The 12,012-nt window shown below is 36.4% G+C and overlaps 1 protein-coding gene across 1 annotated transcript; it reads right to left on the bottom strand.

Moving 5' to 3' along the window:
- Positions 1-4,071: 4,071 nt before the first annotated feature.
- On the bottom strand, positions 4,072-9,287 carry LOC149554190 (S-locus-specific glycoprotein S6-like). The gene is made up of 3 exons (XM_089790481.1): positions 9,062-9,287; positions 4,333-4,636; positions 4,072-4,243 (listed from the first exon to the last, which is right to left on the bottom strand). The coding sequence occupies exons 1-3, from the start codon at positions 9,285-9,287 to the stop codon at positions 4,072-4,074; spliced, it is 702 nt and encodes a 233-aa protein (XP_089646607.1).
- Positions 9,288-12,012: the final 2,725 nt, after the last annotated feature.

The raw sequence follows: 12,012 nt of genomic DNA, 5'->3' as shown, positions 1-12,012 counted from the left end.
AGTTTTGTATTTCATTTGCTAATTTTGGCTAATTTTGCTTGTTTTTGTGATTGGTAGGATTGTATAAATTGGTTTTGTAAGTCCACATGAGCATGAAGAAGACAAAGGAACTCATAGTCTATCTCATAGTATTTGCAGATTTTTCAAGCTTATAGGTGGACAAAACACTTGGAATTCTTCTTCCTCTTCTTGTCTATATTCTTCTTATTCCATCTACTTCTTCTTCTTCTTCTTGTGGGAGATCTTGGCCACTTTTTTTAAGGAAGCAAAATCATACACACTTCCTTTTAGTGCTTAAAATGAACCCCCAAATCATACTTAAATCCATTAAAAAATTAAAAATTTGCAAAAAAGAAAAAATCTTTTAACAAGTGAAACTAAACCAATCCAATCATTTGCATCCTTGCAACATCAAGGTTTTAGATGCATTCATGCAAAGTTAGGAACACTTCATTTTTGGGAATTTAAAAAGAACTTCAAGTTTCCATTTCAAAAGGCTCAAAATCAACACTAAGTGCACACTAAAATCTAAATCAAACTCAAAGCATCAATCAAGGATAAAATGAAGCTCATTTGCAAATATTTTAAAGTCCTTTGAAAAATCTCATGAAAACTAAGAGTCCTAAATGGTTGCCAAAAATTGTCCTAAAAGATTTGTTATTTGTTCCAAACAAATGTCTTGTTGCAAAATCTTGAAAGTTTCTTAGGTTTTTCATGCATCAAAACAATCTAGGAATATCATTTTTGGGCTTAAAATATGCAAAATAGAACACAAAATCTTGAATGAAAACCAAAGTCCAAAGAGTCATTTTCAATTTTGAGTCCAAAATAATCTTGAATGATCTAAGGTTAAAACAAAGCACTTCAAAGTTCTTAAAACAACACACAAAATCTCAATCTTGAATGCTCAAAGGAAAAAACTTGAATGTTTAATCACTTGTCTTTGAATGCATGTTGCTAAACTCACTCTTGAGTGCCATGGATTAAAATCAAGTTTGTTTTTTTTATGAATGCATGATTAAAACAAAAAATTCAATCTTGAATGACATAGATCAAATAATCATCTTTTGGGGCATAAAAAGAATCCACATTTTTGAAATCTTCTAACTTATAAAAACTAATAAAGACAATTTTAGTAAGTTTGTAGTTGGACTCACTCTCTTTAATCACCCATCACTTTAACCATTGGTTGCAATCTCAGTGCCATCTATGGGGATGGGTCTACCTAAGAAGGTGTTAAGTGCTCCACAAAGATCAAACTCCACTCACTTGAGTCTTTAGTGGTTTTTCTAAGTTAGAAAATTCCTTGAATGCACATTAATCTCGCTCACACTTCATTTGGGCATAAAAATTAGACAAATCTTGACGTGGAGGGCCTCCGGGCGCACGCTTGGCAATCAAGTTTCACACATCTTTGTTTTGGGCTTAAAACAAACTCAGACACAATCTTGAATGCCTAACAATCAATGAACATTGCATGGTTTGGACGCATTTTCAATAATGCTCGCATTTCTTATGTTGACGATCTCTCGACTTTCATTATGTTGACGATGCTATCAAATTGGAATAAACATTGTGTGCCATAATCACAAGTGTCTTCAATCATAGCTTACAAAATCTAAATCATCAATTGGAATAAACGCGTGTCTTTTAAAGCCCAAGATCATGTATGTGGTCTTGTTTTACACTTTTTAGGAGGCCTGCTTGGGGATTTCATCACCCCTTGGGACGACCTCAACTCCAGCGTTTTGGCAGAGTATAAAAATTGAGAGGTGAATCCAAAGACACCTCTCTTGGAATCAAGATTTTGTCACTCAGGCTAAGCCTCAAGGAACTTTATACCCTTGAGAAGTGAAAGAGGAGAAGTGGGTTACCGCTCCTCTCGGCTGTGTGACATCTTTTTGGTTTCATCTACAAATTTGGGCCTCACGTACCTTGCGTATATCGAGAACTCCCTAGCTAAACCAACTTTCATCCTTGTAGAAAGCTTCTTAGGATGTTGGTGTCTTTGACGTGCTTGCTCCAAACTTTTGTCTACTTGTTTGTTCATAGCTTTTGAATGAATGTTTTCCAACTTCGGTCAAAATCCCAAAAAAGCATAAATCTCCCAGCTCAAGGCATACTTAGCGTAGCCACTACCTCATCAGAAAATCATCCAAGCTCCCCCACTGAAACCGAATCTATTTAGTTCCTTGCTTTAGAAAAATCTCAAATCCAAAGTCTCTCCAACTCATCCCCCCTAGCCAGCTAGCAACCCAATCCAAAATCACACCCAAGCCTTTAGAGAGTTGTTGTCATTCTGCTAGAATTTGCTATCCAATCAATCCGACCAATCCACCAACCTCACCAAGGTTATCCCTTTGACAGAGCTTTGTCTAGGGTAATCTAGCTTTGTCACTTGTTATCCCTCATCACCTTGAGCTAAAGGTTGGGATCCACAAGTGGTCAATCTCATGTCATGCCCATAGGATCATTAGTCTATCCTATATTTGACACAATCTCCACCAATCCAGCGCATAGGAAAGCAAAACTCTCACTTTTTGATAGCATGCCCTTGAAGTCTTCCATCCACAGGAAAGCCAAAAATCTCTAGCCAATCCTCCTTAGGTCTGTCATACAGCTTTGACTCTCCCTAGGAAATCCTTCATCAACCAATCCAAAATTTGCGCTTAATCCAAATCCAACCATGAGCTTCCGTGTTCATCCATATGCAAGACCCCATCCCCATCCGACTCATCATCAAAACATGAAATCCAAAACCTATCATGATGTGTTCGGTCATATTGTCCTTGCTCCCACCACCTCCTATTCCAATGATGATGAAAATCTTGTTGACTATGATGGGTATATTGAAAGCCTTAGAAACATTCCCCCAAGCATCCCACAAAATCCATGCATTCTTCCAAACTATCTAGTCATGCCATCTGATATCCTAGCTTCTCCTCCATCACCCAATCAACCAAGCTTCCAATCTTCCACCCCCATCACACTATCTATTCCTGTTAATCCACCTCCACCTCCAACACATGAGTCTCCAAGGAATCTCCTAGAGGAAAAACAAGAAAAGTTGCCTCCAACAGTCGATAAGCCATGTCATCTAATCCAACCATGTGAAGTAGTCAGTAATGAAGCTTCCCCATCTATAATATCACCTCCATCTCCCATAGCTATCATCCCCATGCCACCCATCGAATCACTCCAAATCCCATCCACGTCTCCTCCTCCAAGCATTATCCAAATCCCATCCACATCTCCTCCTCCAAGCATTATCCAAATCCCATATAATGAACCTCATGCATCCACTCCCATCCATTCTTGTCAAGATCTTGTTCAAAAGCATGTTGAAATATCATCCAATAGAACAATAGATCCCAAAATAAATAAATAAATTATTTTTTGCCCATAACTTGGCCAATTTCCTTAAGACCACTAACCTCTTCCAAAATCTTCTAATCCTTCTTTAATTTTAATTAAAGGCTAATCCCATCATTTCCTACCCCTAATCCCAACTAAAAATATTTAATTAAGATTAAATAATAATCCTCATGTTTATTAAAAAAAGTTTTAATAAATATCTCCTCAACCCAAACCCTTGAAATAAATAAAACTTTATTTATTTCCTAAAAATCTAATTTATCCTCATCCTAAGAAGTTCTAGACTCTTCTAGAAAGTCTTCATCCTCATCCTAGGAAATTCTAGACTATTCTAGAAAGTCTTTATCCTCATCCAAAGTGTAGACTCTTCTAGAAGATGTCTTTAAACCTAATCCTAATCCCCTCCTAACCTTGTCACATTCCCTAAACATGGGTTAAGACTTACTAACCCAAGCCAAAGTTAACAAATATCTCCTCCTTCACCCACCCTCATTAAATGCCATCCGCTTGCCTATCCCTAAGCTAATCCTAAACCATCCTAATCCATCCTCTAATCATTTGCACAATCCTAAGCAAGCTTAAAACCCTCCTAATCAAGCCCAAGTCGAAATTGCTCTCATCTCCCTCAAAATATCTCAACCATAAAACTTTATGAAGCCCACAAGGTCATAAATGACTCTTCCAAGGCATCATAGTTCAACGAGCTCTGTCGAACACAACCACTTGACCATGACTCTCCCGACTTCCAGGCGCGAGTGTCTTTTGGGGTGAAGCCTTCAACGCAGCTGCAAGACTGAACATTGTTGGAATTGCAGATTTTGAAAGCGCCGCAGAGACCATATACGGAACATTGGTCTGTTGGTTGAGACTAGAACATGCTCCACTCAACATTATCAAGCAGAAGATATAATTGCATCCCTCCAGACTTTGTTAGGACGTATCGCTTTAGTGAAATACAAGCCAGATTTAGTATCTTCCACACTGATATTGTAGATGTAATTGTTTACCATTTCTGGAATTTGACTGAAAACATTGCCATCCCAAGTTTTGCTTGTCCAATACCACACAGAATTGTTCCATTTTAAGATGAACTGTTTGGTTCCAGATGGATCCAGCTGATAAGAGAAAAGTCCAGGAACAGGATCCAACGAACTTTTCCAAGAGACCAACTTTTGCTGTCCATCGAACCTACTGCCTGGCAAGAACGTGTCGATTGGATAGTTGAAACTCTGCGAAAATAGCTTCAGATTTGTTGCAATCACTGAACATCACAAAATTACCAGAATCTAATATCGCATCCCGGTAAGCCTTGTTCGATATGTTAGCCAACCAAAGAGATGCACTCATTGCGTCAAACAGTCCCAGATTGTGAAAAATCAAACTATTGCAGTCACTGATTATTAATCTCCTATCACAAACGATTATTAAACTACTGAACATAAATTCCCAGCTAATATTGAAAAATAACACAATTGCAACTTCACTTATAAAATACGGAAAGAAATGTGCAACACAATGAACACAATATTTTTGGACAAATTGTCCCTGGAAAAACCCCTAAGGGAAAACCAGTTCTATAGATGAGGAATTATATTAAACTTCAGCAAATCAAGATATACAAAATTCCTTGCCTCTCACTGACAGAACTCTGACAACCTCCTAATTTCTCCCACTGATATTCCCCACTGCTATCCCCACGCTAACACTGCGCCTTTGCTAACACTGCAAGACTGTTTGCTAACACTGCAAACTTTTCTCCAAAACTTCTTGCTTGTGCTCCAAATGACCCCTAAACCCCCTTTTATACTACTCTCATTGATAAACCAACGATCGAGATTAAATCAAACCAACGGCTGAGATTAAGACAACTCGACAACCAATAATAGAATTGGTTGCAAGGTGTCCAAAAGGGAATCTCTAAAATTAGTAAATAATAACCATTTACTAATTTTTGGCAAGTGGACAAACAGCTCTCCAAACCACCCATAAATAGTGCTGCTATACATAGATAAGGACGAACAGCTGTCCAAGCTACCCATAAATACAACTGCTATTTCTAGGTCAGAAATAACAGGTGTCCAACTAACAATAATTAACACTCCCTCTTAGCGAGGAAGCTGTTCTGCAAGACACCCATCTTATCTCTGAAGAAGATAAATTTGGCCTTTCCCAAAGCCTTCGTCAGAATGTTTGCTACCTGCTCATCTGTAGGTATGTATTGTAGTCGAACAAATCCCCTTTGTACACAATCTCTGATGAAGTGATATCTGATATCTATATGTTTAGACCTATCATGAAACACTGGATTCTCAGACAACTTGATGCAACTCTGATTGTCATAATGTATCACAGTAGTCTCAACCTTTTGACCAAACAAGGCTACTAACAACTTTTGAAGCCATATAGCTTCACATGTCGCCATGCTAGCTGCTATGTACTCTGCTTCTGCTGAACTTAGAGCCACAAACTCTTGAGTATCCCTTTGTGTATCTGGAACCACATGGTTCCTGCAGTCAACTGTAGAGGATGAAATGTCAACCTCTAAGTCTTCTACATGAATTTCCTATTGCACCTGTTGCTCCATACTCTGTGAATCTTCACTAACTGACTCTTCATTAGTACTGGTAACTGTACTTGAGCTTTGCTGCCCTTGACTTGGTCTTGGAGCTTCTATTGGCTATTCACTCTAATCATTTGCTGGCAAATCTCTGGATCTTCTGAATGCCTTGTCCTCCATGAACTTGACATCCCATTTGACAATAATTCTTTTAGTCCCTAGAATGAAAATCCTATATGCCTTTGAGGTCTCACTGTACCCAACAAAGTACCCCCTCTCTGCAGTCTGATCTAACTTTGTACGTGTATCTCCAGGAATATGACAATATGCCAAACTCCTGAATATCCTGAAGTGACTAACATCTGGCTTCTTCCCTGTGAAAGCCTCCTCTGGTGTCATCTTCCCTAGCACCTTGTGTGGAACTCTATTCTCAATGTAGACTGCTATATTACATGCCTCTGCCCATAAGTAATGGGGCATGTCTTGGTCATGTAGCATAGCTCTTGCTGCCTCCGATATAAAACGGTTCTTCCTCTCAGCAACTCCATTCTTCTATGGATTGTAAGGAACAGTCCATTCTCTCTTGATTCCTTCTCTGGTGCAGAACTCCTGGAAGACATTTCCTTTGTACTCGCCTCCATTGTCTGACCGAAGAACCTTTATCTTCTTTCCTGTCGAGTTCTCCACAAGAGCCTTGAGCTCTTGGAATTGACTGAAAACCTCATCCTTAGTCTTCAAGAAGTATATCCAGGTCTTTCTAGAGAAATCATCAATAAAAGTAACATAGTACTCATATCCTTTGAGAGATTTCGTTAACATCGATCCACAAACATTTGAATGTACTAGATAAGGAACACCCTTAGATCTGGTATCACTGCTTGGAAAAGATGCTTTCGCAAACTTCCCCAACACACATCCCTTACATACATCATCATGCTCTGTGCTCACCTCTGGAACACCTGTCACGGTCTCACGAAGAAATCTAAGTGCTCCATGATGAATATGACCCATCCTCCTATGCCATAGCTCTCCAAGATCTTTAGGATTACTATTGCTCATAAGTGCCTTAGGATTATCAAATTGCAATCTATAAAGGCGACCACTCCTAACTCCAATAGTTATGGGTGATTTCCAATCCTTGTGCTTAATCAACACATGTGTCCCTCTAAAGAGTACATTATACCCCCTATCCTGAAGAACAGATACATAAATCAAATTCATACCTAAGCCTGGCACATATAACACATCATGAAGAGGAATTATCTTTCCATTCTCCCTCTAAAACTGAACAGTCCGTTTCCCAATAGGGTTGAGTTTGGACAAGTTTCCCATAGAAATCTGGATGTTGGTGTCCTCCTCCTTGTAACTGGAGAAGTACTCTCTAACTCCTGTCATATGAAATGATGCCCCACTATCTATATACCAAACACAATGTGAGGTTGAGCTAAACATACAAGCTATGAGTGCAAACTCATCTTCCATTCTGCTGGAGAGTTCTTCTGCACTTGCTGAAGCTACCACCTGCTTCTTACCCTTTTTCCTCTCTGGGAAATCACTGACATAGTGGCCAAACTCGTGACATCCAAAGCACTTGACCTTAGAAAGGTCCTTCTTCTTCTTTTCAAATTGTGAATTTGATCCTTTGCTAGATCCCTTCTTTGCTTTCACTTTACCCGCTAGGGAAACGTTCTCTTGTTCCACCTCATTTTTCTAACTCTTGTTGGCCCCATTGACAAGAATTAGTCTAAACTCCTCCTGAGTGAAATCAGTCCATAGTCGATCCCAACTCGGTAAAGTATCTCGTCCACTGACAACTTGAACAAAGACACTCCATTGTTTAGTAAACCCATTTAGGGCTATTCTCACTAGCTCATCATCACTAGGGCTATCTCCAACAACTGCTAACTCATCCTTGACAAGTCTGAGCCTGGTGAGGTAACTTGTGATGTCTTCTCCCTGATTCATCTGGGTATTCTTTAGCTTCTCTTTGAGAATCAACTTCTTGTTGGTGGTAGCATTCTGGTATAGATTTAGAATGGCGTCCCACATCTTCTTTGCTGTATCTAGCTCTGAGATATGTGGAACAATATGATCCTTGACACCATCAAGGATAATCCTCCTCGCTTTGGCATCATCCTTCCTATATGCTGCAAGCTGTGTTGCATCCGTTGGTATAGGTACACCACTGGTAGCATAATCCTTGATACCATTCTCTTCCAACAATAAAGAAATTCTGGCCTTCCAGACACCAAAATTTGAGGCACCATCCAATCTATCCTGATCTCTCAAACCAACTGAAGCCATCTCAAGGGTTTAAAGCAATAATAAATCTAAAGAGATCAAAATTTCTTTCCTAGGGAAAAACTCTTCTACCCTTAACAATTCTCTGATACCATGTGAAAAATCAAACTATTGTAGTCATTGATTATTAATCTCCTATCATAAACGATTATTAAACTACTGAAAATAAATTCCCAGCTAATATAAAAAAATAACACAACTGCAACTTCACTTATAAAATACGAAAAGAAATGTGCAACACAATGAACACAATATTTTTGGACAAATTGTCCCTGGAAAAACCCCTAAGGGAAAACCAGTTCTATAGATGAGGAATTATATTAAATTTCAGCAAATCAAGAGATACAAAATTCCTTGCCTCTCACTGGAAAAACTCTGACAACCTCCTAATTTCTCCCGCTGATATTCCCCACTGCTATCCCCACACTAACACTGTGCCCTTGCTAACACTGCAAGACTATTTGCTAACACTGCAAACTTTTCTCCAAAACTTCTTGCTTGTGATCCAAATGCCCCCTAGACCCCCTTTTATACTACTCTCGTTGATAAACCAACGATCGAGATTAAATCAAACCAATGGCTGAGATTAAGACAACTCGACAGCTAATAATAAAATTGGTTGCAAGGTGTCCGAAAGGGAATCTCTAAAATTAGTAAATAATAACCATTTACTAATTTTTGGCAAGTGGACAAACAGCTCTCCACCCATAAATAGTGCTGCTATACATAGATAAGGACGAACAGCTGTCCAAGCTACCCATAAATACAACTGCTATTTTTGGGTCAGAAATAACAACTATCCAACTAACAATAATTAACACAAATCACCTTCTTTTGAGAGCTTCAAAACCCCAGACATTTTTTTCTCTGGAGTCTCCCTGTTAGTCACCCAAACATACGTCCTCTCTGTTAAATTTGCATACCAAATGCCGATATACCAGTTACTGGTTCCATTTGTGCTGAAGAAGCCCAATTCAAATGCACCATTCTTTGAGATTAATGTCTGATTTCCCGTAATCGAGGAGCCCAAGGAAAGAGTATCTCCACCCTCCATCGCAGCGCCAAGAATTGCAAGTCGAATAAACACTGCAAAAATAAAAATCAGGCTTAAGCAAAACTTTTTCCCTGATTTCAACCATCGTTAGTTATGGAACGAACCTCCTCAAGCCCTAAAATGTACTTAAAAATAAATGCTAAGGTGGATATTTTCATCAAAGATAAACGCCACTTCCAAGAGGCCTTGGATTTAGAAATTAACTCCCCAGTTTTCCAAACATGTGAGCTGTAGATTCATACCAAAGAGCTAGGAATGCACTACACTCTCACATTTAATAATCTGAAAGTAATGCTTTAAATTTTGTGGCTGGGAAACAACTGTGTTGGTTCATAGTTAGGTGGGAAAGGGTTTGGAGAAACGTTTTTAGGCAGACAAGTCTAGGAAAGCAGTCGTCGCAGAAGCAGCTCCCCAGGATTAAGTCAGTCGTCGTAGTCAAGCTGCTCCGTGGCTAAGCCAGTCATACAAGTCTACGTGTGGATAAGTCAGGTGTCGTAGTCCGCAAAGTAAAATTTGTTTCTCATGTTTCATGGAAAATGGTTCTAAAAAATATAGCCAAGCCAAATTTTAATGTAAATGTATAAGTCAATTGTAATAGTATGCAAAGTTTAATTATACTATCATAGTATATAAAGATAATGGAGAGAATCATAGGTATGTTGGAGATATGTAGGAGATTAAAACTTCTACTTTCAAGGAAGAAGAGATAACGTGAAGATTTATTTTTGTTATGTGAATATTTGAAATCTTTTCCTAAATTGTATTTAAGAGTTCTTATTTTCTAGTAAGCGGATGAAAATGAGATGGGAACAAAATTTGTCTCAGATTGTTATTTGCCATTTAGTAACCATTTATGTTTAAATTTTCAGTAAAAATAAAATTAGAAGGAAAATAATTTTTTTAACTTGTTTTTATTGTTGCACGACATAGATATGTATTAATGAGAAGACCAACTTCTTTCAATTTTAGAGATTAAACTTTTAATCCAAAATTGACTACAAGATTGCTGGGACCAACAACTTTGAAATATTCCTAAACAAAATCCATAATCTCGAACTCTATTTTTTTGGAAGTGGTCATCAATGAGACCTCACCTTAAGTCATGGAGACGAGCAACAAGGAGTTAAAATACAAAGACAAGCATGGGGCTTATCTAATATGCACGAGATGAGGGATTCATAGTTGAGTGTTAAAGTATCTAAATACTTACACAACCAACTCTTAAACTATATGCAAGGACATTTTTTTTTAAGGCTCATCATTTGTTATATAAATTGTACTAGTAGTTACGTGCTTATATGCATACGATGAGGAGGAGCCAATAGGTTTTATTTATCAACAAGTTGGTAGTAATGGCTGCTAAGGACATAGGAGAAGGGAAATTTGATATCAAATACAATATAGGTGTGTAAATCCTAATGAGCCTTTGATAAGCTTAATAAAGTGTGTGAAACTATTGATGACATAAGGTATTGAAATTTGGTTAGGCAATGATTCTCTTTCTATGCCTTTTCTTTTCTTTTTGCAATTTGTGGGCCATCCTTTCTAGGTAGATCAATGTAACTTGGGATCTTTGACAAGATTAGGTATTATATTGGAAGTGGCCTTTATAGATTTTGACCAAGGAGAAAACAATGATATTGTAACTTCATATTTGATCTATTTGAAATACTATAATTTTTTTGTATTGTTGAATGATATATTAAATAAATCCCCTCAATCAATATTTTAAAGTAATCTAATAATTATCCTTATGAATGCTTTGAGAATATTTATTAATAATATATGAGGTTCATTAGGGTTTACAAATCTATTCTTATGTTACTCATAATTGCATTTTTCATGTGCTTCTCTTTCCTTATTTCTGCTTTTTTTTTTTTTTTTTCTGAATACCTTTACCGTTGAGTTGTTTGTTTTTGTCCTATTTAAATTGTACACCGAGTCATTATCTTATAGATGGAAAGATGACTTTATTTATTTTATTAAAATAAATAAGAAGTCTACGTGTGTTACTTGACAAAGGATTATAAATGATGTTAAGTGTTATTTGAATTAAATATATGTTTTGGATAAAGCTATTTTTAATCTAATCGTAAAATTATATGAAATTATTATTTATAAATAATAATATGACTTATTCTAATGGAAATAAAGTATTTAATAATCACTTTAATATTTTAGTAAATAATCAATTTAGTATTTTCAAAATATTTTTTATTATATTTATCTTTTATTAATATAATAATAAATGTTAAATAATTTTTGAAGAAATATAGTTAAAGTATCTAATAATGATTTTTTTTTGATGTTGTGTTGTATTTAGGTAAGAATTAGTTTTATTTACTTAAATGTAATAGCTAAAAGTTTTAGTAAATGAATAGAATTTAAATAATTGATAAAAATCTATCTCAACTAAGAGTGTTTATTATGCAAAGGTCTATATTTTTTTAGATATCATTAATTAATATTCTATCAAATTGATACTTATTTTTGAGTGGATATTATGTATATTTTTTTTAGTATTAATTATAATTTTTGGTAATTATTTAACTTAACATTGATAAAAAGATTTAAAAAAATAAATGTGATAAATATTTTTGATTGGCTATTATTTTTTATAAAAGAGCTATAAATAATGATGAAAAAATATATAAAGAGTACAAACTAGAATATTAAATACAAAAGAAGTCACTTGGACGAAACCAATAAAAAGTTCTGCATCTGT

This window comes from Cupressus sempervirens, chromosome 6, assembly GCF_028749045.1.
Source record: "Cupressus sempervirens isolate cs-2001-9-10 chromosome 6, ASM2874904v1, whole genome shotgun sequence".
Taxonomy (NCBI): domain Eukaryota; kingdom Viridiplantae; phylum Streptophyta; class Pinopsida; order Cupressales; family Cupressaceae; genus Cupressus; species Cupressus sempervirens.
Note: the sequence above shows the minus strand (reverse complement) of the source record. Positions and strands in the feature narration are given on the sequence as shown.